This window comes from Mus caroli, chromosome 8 (assembly GCF_900094665.2).
Source record: "Mus caroli chromosome 8, CAROLI_EIJ_v1.1, whole genome shotgun sequence".
NCBI lineage: Eukaryota > Metazoa > Chordata > Mammalia > Rodentia > Muridae > Mus > Mus caroli.
In genome coordinates this window covers 67,277,536-67,292,535 of record NC_034577.1, presented here as the reverse complement: position 1 = coordinate 67,292,535, position 15,000 = coordinate 67,277,536, and the positions used below count along the sequence as shown (strand labels likewise).

Genomic DNA, 15,000 nt, shown 5'->3' with positions numbered 1-15,000 from the left:
AGGACTATTTTCTACCAAAGGCTAAAAGGTAAAATCATACATTGTTATCAATTAAGAACATTTCTGCCTAACACAGCAGCTGCTGAATTATTTGATCTCTATCTCATTAAAAAAAAATTGGTTTGCTTTTACATTGTGAGTCTCATGCAACACCTTTCCCCAAAGCCATGTCCCGTCTGCAGGCTAAATTGAAAATGTCTTGTTGGTTAGACCTTTATCTTACTACCAGTACCCAAGGCCTGACTATAGTGTTAGAATTACATAGAGAGGAGGAAGTTGAATTACTCTGCACCATAGAGAAGAGGGAATCCATGAAATGCACTTTGATTTTTCAACTATGTCTTAGAACTCCATATTAAAGTTAGTAGAAACAGAACACTGTATGATGCTGGTGTATGAAAATGTCATAAGTAAATCTATAATTTTTACTAGGATAACTTACTATGTTAAGTTAAAAAATAATTTAAAAGAAAAGTCAATTAATTTAGCCCTCCTTATTTTTATTTAAACATACAAAAATTCTCACTAGAGTATAATCCCATATAGACAATTAAAACTTTAATAATCTGACCCTCAAATATTAAAAGTTAACATTGCTTTACCTACTAATTAGCATTTAATGGTGAGATTTGTGCCTGAGAGAATAAAGAAATATAAATGTTAATGGGTGTGGCCAAGAAAATTCCACACCGTAGTACAGAATAGTCATAGGTCTCTTTGCTATATAAAAATCACTGAGAAAAGTATTCTATGGCATACATTTTTCACTATCCCAAAGTACCCAGCATTTCCTGCTGGGGGAAATTTATCTATCACTTAGTAAAAAATGTAATTACCTTAACAACCAGTTTATGGACAATCCTTTTCCAAACTCCCCAAAAGATATGTAACCTGCTACAATAGGCAAATCTCCAGTGCCCACAAGTTGCTAGTTCTAGCCTGGTGTAGGAATTCCTTTAAGTAGGAATTTATATAAGCAGGAGCCAAATACATATTTATATACCCTCTCTTTATACAAAGAAAATGAGATAAAGGTGTGTGCTCCAACACATGGACTGGTCAGTGAGACTACAAGCCCAATTTCCCTAAAGCTAGAAGGCAGTGGACAGAAAACAGCATCACTTTCTAAGCCACTCAGCCTTTGACTTTTCTATAAGGACGCAAATATTTTGAGCTCTCTATGCTCCCAATTCAGTTGATTCCAAATTCAGAGGAAAAACATTGTCTTATTACTTCTTATAATCTTCATAACTACCCCCTTCCAAATCTCCCTCTACTATCTACATTTTTAAGGAAAGGAAAGACTGTTTCTACTCACCTAAAAGTCTATGGAACTCATAATTCTGTTACCAAGAGCTCAGTATAGTTATGGGGCAAAATATGATTAAGGAAGTCAAAGTTAAAACCGTTAGCATATAAATCATAGTTCTACAATCATCCTGACAAGGGAAATATTTTAGAAAAATCATATCTAGAATTAAAGGTTACTTTAAAAAATATACTATACTAGTACCATATGCCTGTTATATTAAATTTGCTAGTATATCAGTAACATAAAAGGTAGAAACTTAGTCTCCCACAATTCTGCAGGTCATCATGCCAAAACCAAGAAGCTGCTGAGACTGCTATTCTTCAACGCTATTTTAAAAATGATCCTCCTCGGGCATCATCCTGAGTGAGGTAACACAATCACAAAGGAACTCACATAATATGTACTCACTGATAAGTGGATATTAGCCCAAAACTTAGGATACCCAAGATATACGATACAGTTTGCTAAACACATGAAACTCAAGAAGAATGAAGACTGAAGTGTGGACACTATGCCCCTCCTTAGAATTGGGAACAGAACACCCATGGAAGGAGTTACAGAGACAAAGTTTGGAGCTGTGACGAAAGGATGGACCATCTAGAGACTGCCATATCCAGAGATCCATCCCATGATCAGCATCCAAACGCTGACACCATTGCATTCACTAGCAAGATTTTGCTGAAAGGACCCAGATATAGCTGTCTCTTGTGAGACTACACCGGGGCCTGGCAAACACAGAAGTGGATGCTCACAGTCAGCTAGTGAATGGATCACAGGGCCCCCAATGGAGGAGCTGGAGAAAGTACCCAAGGAATTGAAGGGATCCGCAACCCTATGGGTGGAACAACATTATGAACTAACCAGTACCCCGGAGCTCTTGACTCTAGCTGCATATGTATCAAAAGATGGCCTAGTTGGCCATCACTGGAAAGAGAGGCCCATTGGACTTGCAAACTTTATATGCCCCAGTACAGGGGAATGCCAGGGCCAAAAAAATGGGAATGGGTGGGTAGGGAAGTAGGGGGGAGGGTATGGGGGACTTTTGGGATAGCATTGGAAATGTAATTGAGGAAAATATGTAATAAAAAAAATACAGATAACCTAAAAAAAAAGCTGTGGTTGATGGAAAACAGAAAGGATGGAAGATATGATCAAGCATTGCTGTGTTTGTTATGATAATGTTTGCCATTGTCATTGACTACATTCTTATACTACATAAAGGGAAATATGTAATATTCTTCTTGTAACAATATTTAAAAGCAATATTATAGTAATAGTCTTACAGCTGAATAAAATTGAAGTCTGGATGAAAAAAAATGATCCTCCTCTCCTCCAAGTTCTAAGAGCTGCCAGTAACCTCTGCTCACAGCAGACTTGCCACCAGGGTTCAATGGTTCCTCTTCACATCTGCAGTCTCCTACTCTCTTTGTGACAGTGTTTCTAGCTCAGCTTTCACTGCTCTCTCCAACCCATGGTTCTCAAGTTAACTTTAACTAGAAAGATCCTTCATTGTTATTGTTGTTGCTTTTGTTTTTCTTAGTAAAATAACTTTATGAGTACTAGTTTGAATCTTCCAGTTAATGTTATTCAGCCTACTGAAGACAACTTAGGGGACTTTTTTTTTTTTTAATCTGTAATGACTGGACAAAAAAAATCTGTTTCCATCAGAATTATAGTGACAATCAACACAAAACTAAATTAATATAAACAAAAAGAAAATGTTTCTACATTGTAGGTGGAATGTGGGCATAGAGAATTAAAACTCCTACACTGTGAACATGTTAACTGCTTTCTCAAGAGGAACAGAGATTTACATGAGCAACAGAGTCCAGGTAAAGTTTACTTGCAACAATACCAGGTTCAGAGACCTAACCAATATTGTTAGGACTTAGCTTTTCTCCATTACTCTGTGTTGACTATATTCTAAAATCCCAGGCTATGGTCTCTGCTACCTCCAGGCTCATTTTCCCCTGGCCTGTTGGAGCTTGATCATTCAATCCATCACTCTGGCCATAAAATAGTGAATCACTGGGTATGCCTGAATTTCACATGTGCGTGGATCCAAAATAGAGGCATATTTACCATGTTTTTAACAGAACTAAAGGATCTTTGGAAATCCAAAGCATGTTCACTAAAGATGATTGTCACTACAAATAAGAAACTATATATAAGAAACTATGATTTTACTTCCTCAGAAGAGCTGGTATAAATTACTCATGTGTGAAACACAGGGTGTGACCTTCACCCCCTATAAAACACTTGACATGCTATTAATCCTTCCCCACATGTGAAAAACATGAAGCAAGAATAATCAGACAACTTGAAAGTCACACTCTGTTTTGGGATTTTCTGGGATAGTAATATTAGAATTACTAGAAGGAAGATGGTTTTTAAAATCCTGATTATTTCTAAATTCTTATGATAATAAGAATTCATGTTTAAGATCGTATAACTATATCAAAAGTTTTCCACATGAGAACCCCTGTTACTGGAAAAGCAATGAACCCCCTATTTATTCAGAGTACTTGCCCCACGTCTATCTGTTTCAAAGATGCAGTATGAGGGGAGGAAGAACACAGATACGCAGGCCGATGACCCAGACATGTGTCAAGGAGGTCTGTGATCTCAGTAACACAACGTAAGCAGGAAAAGTAAGTTCTATAGCAAGAAGTGAGAAGAAACAACAAAGCAAACTGAGAAGAAAGAACAGAGACACAGTTTTCTGTGTGACCATCTTGTTCACCTCACCATTCAGCCTCTGTGCACAAAGAAATAGTTTCAAATCGGAAAGCTTCAAAGATCAAATTACTTAGTGATATGAAAATCAACATTTTTTCCACTTCATTGAAACATTTTTAAAAATATAATTTAGTTTCTTCTTTCCTTATAAATTGTCAAGGATCCCAGATTTAAATCCTTCCAAATAATTTTGTAAAAATAAGTTTTAAAAGGCAGTTTTAACACATTTGCTACCATTGCATGTGTTCTAAAGGTCCTTAAAATATAGACGAGAATATTTTATAAACATCATTGATCAAAACACTGTTTGATAAGTTGTAACTGTGGCCAAAGAAATCAGCATAAAACAGACATTTTTCCTTAGAGATTTCTCAATTGCTTCCTACATATGCAGCACTTAATAAAAAAATCATTAACAAAGTGCATCTGCCTTTGTTGTATATGTAAAGGAAATGATTTGTGATTTGATAGCCAAAGAGGCATACATGCTCACACATCTCTACACATTTACAACTACCCACACATACACACCTCAAAAACTAATTCATTCTTTCCTCTCTCTCTGTCTCTCTGTCTCTCTGTCTCTCTGTCTCTGCCTCTGTCTCTGTCTCTGTCTCGGTCTCTCTCTCTCTCTCTCTCTCTCTCACACACACACACACACACACACACACACACAGAGAGCAATCCTTTGAGACTAGTTAAAAACCTAGCATCAATACTAAATATATTGGTCATATATAAATATTAACTATCACAATGTTCAATTAAAATTGTAACTAACCCAAAAGTAAAACTATATGCCTTTATTCCCAAAGAAAAGCATAAAGACATTTACAATATATGCTTTATGATGACTATAGAGTCTATATAATATGTACTGCAAAAACTAACTTCTTCATGTGATTCCTCATGTGATCTCTAATTTCTGAAATTCATTAATTTGATAACATATCATTCAAAATTCTAATTTATACTAACCCAGAGTAATAAGTTGTTGGAAGAATGAAAATTGGAATTGCTTAATCAGTTACTGTAAAATCTATAAACTTGGAGAGAAATTGAGTTCATATTTTTCCTTATTTTACTCTAGTAAGAAAAACGTCGAGCATAAAGAACATATTTGCTAAAGCTATTTGATATGATAATTGTCACAGCATTTTTAAAAGTTGATATCTTTGGATCAAATTCAAGGAAATGTTTAGCATGTTCTCACATAGATAGATAGATACACCATTTTCAGGAGAAAATGCAACCCAATTTGTCAGCCTGAGTAGAGTACCAGTACTATAACGGATTTTCTCTTTCTAATCTCACAAACCCTAATCAACTTCTGAAATTAATGTCACTGATACCTTAGATCACATTTCCAGTCACCCCAAAGTGAATATGAGAAATGTGTTCAAGAAGAGGATCCAAGGTACAACCTAATGTATGATTTTTGAGATAAGAACCTTGACAAATGAGTGGCAATTTTAATTCACACATGAGTTTAATCAGTGCTACCTGCCAGGGCACATACAGAGGCTGCTCCCCAAATGTCTATGACTTCCACAGAGTCTATAAAGAGGTTTCCCTGGAGGATCACTGTGATTGGACTCTCACAGATGCTTCACTCCCTCATCATGTACCACACTCCTAACCTTCTGTATACAAATTCACTGCCAAGAGGAAATACATCCACAAAGAGACTATGACTATAATGAGCTACTCACCTTCTCTACCAGACTCTCACAACTCATTTTGTCACTCTTAATGTTTTATCCCAATCTTCACAGTTTCATATCTATCATCTTTCCTCAAACCATGTCATAAACTATTATACACCAAATATCTCAAGACTTTTCCTCTGATAAGTTGGTATTTCACTATATTGTCCACGGTGTCCTTTGGCTTCCTTTCTAACATCTCTCATCTTAAGGACCCAGCTTTCCAGCAGCTCTTGTTTATTCTTTTCATCCATCCCTCACACTCTGGGGCTATGTAAAATCAGTCTCCTCATAGAAACTAACCAATCTTTTTCCTGTCCTCTGAAAATAAAAATTGACATAACCAATTCATTTCCATACTCTACCAAAAAGTGTACCAGAATGACCCCTCTCCCAGGTCCTTCTGATTCAACCCCATCTTCAAGGGAAGAACTCACTTTGACATTCATTTTTAAATATAGACATAACACCATCCCTCACCTGTCAATCTGCGTTTAATGCCCAAGCTCCTGTCTCTCTCCTAAGACACTTAGTTACCTGTTCTGACCCTGTCTAAGGCATTGTTCCTCCCTGGTAGAAACATGAACACAAGGACACTGTGTGTCCTGTCAATCACCTCAGAGCTCCTCATTTCCTTCCCTTCTTTTTATTCTCACAATGCTACAAATCCCTGGGGCTCAGATCTTAGATTTTTTTTCCCAGCATCATCTCCTCAAGGTTGATGACTGTAATAATCTCTATATTTTTGTGGTTTAAGAGGTAAACACTAAATTTAGATACTTATGCCACAAAATCAAATTTGAATGTCATTGTAAATAAAATATCTTTCAAATATTGTCATAGTCCATTTTGTGGTGCTATAACAGAGCTAGATTTAAGGAAAAACTACTTGACATCATGACTTCGATGTTTAAAAGCCTCCTTGTACCTACCATATCCAAATCCTAACTACATGCCCAGGAGCTTAATGTAATCTAGATTTAACCTGAAAGTCTCCTTCGTGGTACTAAAAGACACCATGTAAACTTCTAAAGAAAGGAAGCAACTGATAGTCCTACTCAACTCTGGAGGCTATGAACCACAACACTTACCAGCACGGCAATACTAGCTCTAAGGGTGAAATAGAGACACACGGACCTTGGCAGGAACCAGTTAGACATAACATCTGCCAATCAGAGAGAAATTGTGCCTGGTATTGGAAAACCTAGCCAACTATTCAGGCTTAGTGAAGTCATGGATCTTAGAGAACCTACGACTAAACGTGACTAATTTCCACATATTCGTCCTTATACCCACAGATAAATGTAGTTCTCACAGCTCATCAAGAAAACTTCTCTTTACAACAGAAGGAGACCATCACAGGAAACTACAACCACTAAAAAAAATGCTGGTTGTAGAGTCCAGTTTCAGCTTCCCTACAAAACAACTTCTGCACCTAGTGTTTAGTGATCACTGCAGAATAAGGGACATAAAGATTGTAAAAGCCAGAGGAACATAGAATTTGCTGTGGGACTGAGTTTCCATGTAATGTCAGAAGCTACACCTATAAATTTTCACCAACATGACTGCTTGTGCATGAAGTAAACATGCTAACATGGAAGGAAGAAAGCTCATGAAGTCTCAACCTAAGACAGAGAACTACAGGCAACCAAGGAATGCTGAAAGTGGCAGAAATATTCTTTCCAAGGGAAGAGCACACCAATTGTCCATCCATTATCAAATGGTTAGCCCTTAAAATATACACAAAAGCAACACTACACAGACCAATCAGGTTGTATTTATGTATTTTTCAATACACACAGACACTGACATGGACATGCACACATGTGCATGTGTGAGGTTAAAGTTCAATGTTAATCAATATCTAGTGTCATCTCTAAGACCTCCTTATCCCCAGGTTGCACTTTAACTCTCCACAATCATTTTCATGTTACATATCATCAGGCACACATGACTAGACAGGATATTCCTTCTTTCTTATATTACAAATAGCTATCTTTCAAAATTTACCAAACACTTTAGAGTTCCTGGGAATACATCTATGACTGCACAATCTGATGAGATATTCTCCTATTGATTTCAAAGCAGCAAACTAGCTTATATTTAAAGTAACATCCATATGTTTTATGTTTTATTCTTATGTTTTATAGGCCCCACTTGAGTGAAGGTCATACAAATTAAACATGCCACATATGAACTTCTATATCTGAACTAGTATAGTTTTTTCTCCTTATACCTTACATGATAAATGGGTGTTTTTGGACAAAGATATGAATCACACAATTTCAGTACCTTAAAAACTCCCGCAAAGAGAGATTTTTATATTCAGTCTTCAACTACTGCTCTCTTAAGTATCAGATCTTTTTTCCCAACCTTCTAACAGCTATCTTGATATGCATATCTACTTAACAGATCTAAAAGTATAATATTTCTAGCTTCCTCTATTTCTTTCCCCACCTGCCTAATATCTCATTTTCCCATGATATGGTTTGAATATTTGTGTCTGTGCAAAATTTACATTTGAATCTGAGGCCTAATGTGATACTATAAAGGTATGGGACTTTTGAGGAGTGATGAAGTCATAAGGGCTTCATCTTCTACCATGTGATAACATAGCTTTAATTCTCTCCAGATCACGATGCAACATGCAGGTTATATGTATGTATGAGATGTATGTAACAACAGAAATAGATTACAGAATACTCTGAATTCTTTTCTAAATTCAATGATATCTGATCAGTGTTCTAGTTTATAAACCTTAACATCCTCATGTCTCCACACAACCCTGTTAATTTTTTGAAGACTGTTCTCTCAGCATAGAGTCCACTAACTCTGAATTTACAGACATATATTTAAAGAATCAATAGCGTCAAGATCATTGACAGGAATAGCATTGAGAAAGGATGCAAGGAGTAGTAGTGGTTTCAATGAAAGTGATGCCCCCCAACCCCCTGGCTCATATAGTTTGGTTTCCAGTTGATGGATCTGTTTGGGAAGGATTAGGAGGTATGGCCTTGGTGGAATAAGCATGTCACTGGGAATGGGCTTTGAGATTTCAAAATCTCAGCACCATTTCCAATGCTGTCTCTGTCTTGCTTATGCTTATAGCTCAAGCTATAAGCCCTCAGCTACTGCTCCAATGACATGCCTTTCTGAATGCTGCCATGCTCCCCAATATGATGGTCATGGACTCAATGCTTCTGGAACCATATGCTCCAAGTTAAGTTGGCTTGGTTATAGAGCTTTGCCACAGCAATTTAAAAGTAACTAAAACAGGGGTATTCTTTGGTCAGCTGAATTGAGAATAAAACAATCAATTATTGCAGTGCTTTATCTGAAATTTTAATACATTAATGATCAATGGATATCCAAGGAGGGAATATAATCTATAGGGTTAATTGGGGTTTTCTTGTTGTTGTTTGTGGTGATTTGAAAGAAAATGGGCCCCATAGACACATAGCAAGTGACAATATTAAGAGGTGTGGCTTTGTTGGAGGAGGTTTGTCAGTAAGGTATGGGCTTTGGGCTCTCAGAAGTTTATGCCAGGTCTCTTTCTACTGACTGTGGATCCAAATGTAAAACTCACAGCTACCTCTCAACCACCATGTCTGCCTGCATGCTGCCATGCTTCCCACCATGATAGTAATGGACTAAACCTCTGTCGTGTAAGCCAGTCCCAATTAAATGTTTTTCTTTAAAAGAGTTATAGTCATGGTGTCTCTTCTCAGCAATGCAACACTGACTAAGACATTGTTGTTATTTGTTTTTCTCTGCTTTTATCTGCTAAAAGCATAGACTAAAACCCTAGGCTGTTTAGGTGCCTCAAAAGTCTAGCCCTATCTCTCCTCCCTGCTTCATTTTCTAATGGATATCATGATCTTTCACCCTTCTGGGAATTAAAACATTTTTCCCACAGGTGAATGAGGCTTCTCTCTGCTCCTAACTGTAAAGAAATGTCCTATAATCCTATTTCTAGTGAGATCTTTGCTGGTAAATTTTAATTCTGCCCTTTAGTTTGTTAGTTATTAGTGTTCCCATGTACTTTTCTTTTATTTCTAGTTCAGCAATTGCTATGCTGTAGGATAAGAAATTACTGTTTATGTCTAACATTGATTTATGAGTCTTTTTGACTTCTGTTCCCCCAGTTCTGAACAATGTCTGACAGAGAAAGAAGAATCTTTGCTGAAAAAAAGAACTATAAACAGATGAATGACTTAGGAAATATTTTAGAAATACCTAAGCATTTGACTACAAAAATAACTACAACTGTGTTATAAGGTCATTTGTTTAAGCTGTTACTACAAATAAAACAGTATTAACTTTGCTTAAATGAAACCAAGGCTTTTCCCCTTACTACACTTCTAATAATACATTTTTACTAATGTTTGTGTTATGGAAAACTCTACAGCCTGGGAATTCTGTTCAGGGAGCTGAGAAAACATCCTTAGAAAGAAGTTGCCTGCCCTGTCTGTTCTCATTAATAGAACTTAAGCTATTTAGTAAACGAGTGTTCTCAAATAATCTGTACTAGAAAAAAAAAAATGCCACTAATGGAAAACACAACAGCCAGTTCTGGTTCCTAGATCCTTCCCTGTTAGGATGCTCTCATCACAGTTTCTAGCAGACCAAATCTTGGAAACTCCAGATATCATCATCCTCAGCCTTCACTGCTAAAACAAAGTTCTAGATATCATCTGAACCAGAAATTTTCATTTCAAGTTCTCAAAAAAGCAAATCCTTCCATGTGTTGCTTTTCCAATTTTCTTGCCTCCATTCAAAGCTTACCTTCTTTTAAAAGATCTACAGGGTGGCACTTCTCTTTTATATTCGACACATGTGGCTCCTTGAAGGAAATCTGCTGTGAGGCCTCAATTAAAGCTGTGCACTTGGAAGTGTCCCTGGGATAGCTTATGCTTCTGAGAACCAACCGATGTTCTTGAACTACATTAAGAATTTCACTTTTCTTAACCTCAAAAGGTATGAACTTGACAGTTTTCGGTTTTTGGTGTTTATTTTTAAAGACATCTATAGACGTTCCTTGAGCCTTATTCTATAAATAAAACAAAAAAATAAAAATTTAATATTAATTTTTAATATAATTACATAGTAAAATTTATAAATAAATTTTATTGAGATAAAATCACATCATAATTAACTGCATTTTCAAAAGTATCTCTCTAAGAAGATATTTACTGCAATATGCATGATGGTTATCAGTTATGTCCACACTCTAAAGTTGTTCCCAAGAATGAATGTTACAATTCACTTCTAAAGAAAAATGAATTGTCTAATAGCAGCTTCTGTCTCAAAAGAGATATTGTAAAATATAGGCACACAAACTGCCATCCCCAAAAACTTACATACAGGCAGCATTTTTCAGACTGAACATTTAGAAATATACATGAAAGTGTGTGTGTGTGTGTGTGTGTGTGTGTGTGTGTGTGTGTGTGTGGTATTTAGTTTTTAAAAAGAATGCATGATTTTAAGGAGAGCAGGGAGGGTAATATGGAAGGATTCCAAGGGAAGAAAAAAAAAGGAGGAGAGAAATTAATAATAATTAAATTATAATCTCAAGAAATACAGTCCCAGAATCTATTTTTACATAATTTTTGTGTATGTATTTATATATACAATTTTAATGAGTCTTTTCATTTGGGCTGACAATACAAAAGCCAAAAACCACATAACAAAAACCAAATACTAGACCTAAGAAGCTTTTTGAGTTGTTAGCTAGGGCTGTCCAGAGGAAGCCTAAAGCATACAGCCTGTTGGCATTTTTTATTTATTGCCCTCCAGAGGTGTAAGGGAAATCCCAATTACTAAAGGCACTATGCACTTTACATAATGTTTAAATTTAATTTTTTACCATCTCTGAGAACTCTTAACTGTCTATCAAGTTTCCAAATCTTTCTCTGCTAAACTGGAAATCACTCAGTATAAATGGATATGTGCTGTCATGAAAACCATATTGATAACAGGATATAATTTTTCAGATGTTTTTAATGACATGTTTCTTAATTTTGAGCAACATAGTCAGTGGAAGACTAACACAGCTTCATGTCTCTGAAATGCAATTATTCATATAATATCAGTCCTACAGATGGACAGAGCTGCTTACAAAAAGTCAAGTTGTTGTTACTTCTAATTGTTGCCAACTCAAGATGTCATTAAGCTTTTGGTAGTATGATCTTTACCACTTGTCACAATGGCTGCCCAGTCTTCAGATGTCCTGCCTGCTCTGCAAAGCCTTTTCTCCAAACTGGGACCCTCAAGTTTGTCAGCCTTTACCCTCCCACCCTTCCTAAGACTGCACAACTGCCTGATACCCAGCAAATGTCTGTTGAGCAGGTACAATGCTTGTTGCTGGAGAAGTAACATTCAGAGAAGACAGCTTACACTCCAGGGACTACAGACTACAACAGAGAGTTTTAATGCAAAGTGACATGAGAAAAGACACAGGTACTCATATCAGGCTGGGGCAACAGGAGAGGTGCATCTTATGGTGAAGTTTCCATTTTAGTTTTATCTAAACAGCGTCAAGGGAATACTTACTTAAAATGATAAATCCAATTAAGTGTTAACACCCTTAAATATCAAATGTCCAAACCATATACATGTACATATGTATATATACATATATATACACACACATAAATATATAAAATCATTTGAATAATTATTTGTGTGTCATCTGAATCAATTATTATAAAAGCCACTGAAGGTGTCACTAGTGCCCATGAAAGCCTTTGTGATTATCATTACTGTATTCAAAAGTCCTTATTCATTTTTTCTGAATAAACACATTAAATAATGAAAAGCACTACCTCATTTAATCTCTTATGATGTTGGGCAATAAGAGATTTTGCTTCTTGCAAAAAATCTCGCTGGGTGGTTTCCAATACAGGGCCTAGAATAGAAACAAAGACATTGTTCTGAATACAAGTATTTGTTTAATTGCAGAGACAAGGTCTCAAACTGGCTTGCACTTTGCAATGCTCCTGTCTCAGCCTCCCAGGCACTGCTTAAAATAATCACTTATACTTCCTTAAATCAAGATGTGAAGCTAGAAGATTAAATTTTGAGGACAGTTGTGAATTTTTCGGGGCTCTATACAAGGACTTTCTAAATAATCTTTAAAATTAGATTCAAAAGAATGAATGTAACATCTACTTTTATATAATATCTACTATTTTGAGAAGAAAACCCAATTATAATGGTCATTATAATGAGCTAAATGATTATAAATATTGGTTCCTAGAAAAATAAAGAAAATAACAAACTTGAAATATCCATCAACTTTGACAATTCTTTGAATATCATCTTTTAAATATTAAAATATATTTTGGGCATAAAATATTAACTCTCACCCTATTGTTTAATGCATATGACTATATATTTCTTTGAGTACATTTACCTTATAACTTGTTGATAAAGTAACAATTATAGAACAAAATGCCTCAATAAATCAGTAGGGCTAACCTGGAAACGAGAAGCATTCACGCCTAATGCCCTGCAGTGTTATATTAATAGCGCTTACTTCATTTTTATTTTTCTTAATTTATTAATGTCTTTTAGCCAAAGCTACATATGAAGTCTCTAGCATGTACACTGTATATCATCTCATGTATTCTAGTCCAAGAGTCAGTTTTCTTTTAAAATTTATTTTCTGTATGTGAGTTCACTATAGCTCTCTTCATGAACACCAGAAGAGGGCATCAAATCCCATTACAGATGGTTGTGAGCTATGATATGGTTGCTGGGAATTGAACTCAGGACCTCTAGATGAGCAGCCAGTGCTCTTAATGGCTGAGTCATCTGTCTGGCCCCAAGAGGGTTGTTGTTTGTTTGCTTGTTTGTTTGTTGTGAAAAAGTCTTCTTTTTTTATTGGATATTTTCTTTATTTACATTTCTAATGTTATCCCCTTTCCCAGTTCCCTCCACCTGCTGAAACCCTCTATCCCATACCCCCTCCCCCTGCTTCTATGAGGATGTTCCCCACCAACCCACTCCTGTCCTCCCAGCCTGGCATTCTCTACATTGGGGCATTAAACACCTGCAGGCCCAAGGGCTTCTCCTCCCACTAATGTTCAACAAGGACATCCTCTGCCACATATGTGGTCAGCGCCATGGGTTGCTCCATGTGTATTCTTTGGTTAGTGGTCCTATCCCCAGGAACAGTGGGGGGTCTGGCCTGTTGACACTGTTGCTCCCTCCATGGGGCTGGAATCACCTTCAGCTCCTTTAGTCCCTTCTCTAATGCCTCCTCCATCAGGGACTGCCAAGCTCAGTCCAATGATTGGCTGTGAGTCCCACCTCTGGCACAGCCTCTCAAAAGACAGCTATATCAGGCTTCCATCAGCAAGCACTTCCCAGCATCCACCATAAAATCCAGGTTTGGTGGCTGTATATGGGATAGATCCCCGGGTGGAGCAGTCTCTGAATGGCCCTTCCTTCAGTCTCTGCTCCACATAACACTCCTCCATTGCTGGTGGGATTGCAAGCTGGTACAATCACTCTGGAAATCAGTCTGGCAGTTCCTCAGAAAATGGGACATGGTACTACCTGAGGACCCAGATACACCACTCCTGGGCATATACCCCGAAGATGCTCCAACATGTTATAAGGACACATGCATATTCATAGCAGCCATATTTATAATAGCCAGAAGCTGGAAACAACCCAGATGTCCCTCAACAGAAGAATGGATACAGAAAATGTGGCACATTTAAACTATGGAGTACTATTCAGCTATTAAAAACAACAAAGTTAATGATTCAAGCAAGTGGATGTAACTTGAGAATATCATCCTGAGTGAGGTGACTCAGTCACAAAGGAACACAAAGCCTAAGAAGAAGAAAGACCAAAAAGTGGATGCTAAAAAGAAGGGTGAGCAAAATACACACAGGAGGAAATATGGAGACGAAGTGTGGAACAGAGATGGAAGGAAAGAGTCAGCTCTTAAAGACGGCCTTTAGAATTAGTTGCTTTGGATGCTTCTTGAACATTTGATATTCCTCAGCTGAAAAATTCTTTGTTTAGCTCCGTACCCCATTTTTTAATAGAGTTACTTGATTCTCTGGAGTCTAACTTCTTTTTTTTTTTTTTTGTGATTTTTTTTTTTAAATACAATAGAACCATTTTTTTCTATCATTTTCACATGACTTAAAGGTTTTTTTTTTAATATTTTTATTACATATTTTCCTCAATTACATTTCCAATACTATCCCAAAAGTCCCCCATAGC

General features: G+C 36.6%; 1 protein-coding gene across 1 annotated transcript in view; it reads right to left on the bottom strand.

Moving 5' to 3' along the window:
- Positions 1 to 15,000, bottom strand: part of Iqcm (IQ motif containing M) — a 442,098-nt gene that overhangs the window by 322,159 nt on the left and 104,939 nt on the right. The window contains exons 4-5 of the mRNA XM_021170291.1: positions 12,582 to 12,664; positions 10,543 to 10,807 (exon numbers count right to left, since the gene is read on the bottom strand). Coding sequence (XP_021025950.1) covers positions 10,543 to 10,807; positions 12,582 to 12,664 — 348 coding nt within the window. The remainder of the gene's footprint in view (positions 1 to 10,542; positions 10,808 to 12,581; positions 12,665 to 15,000) is intronic.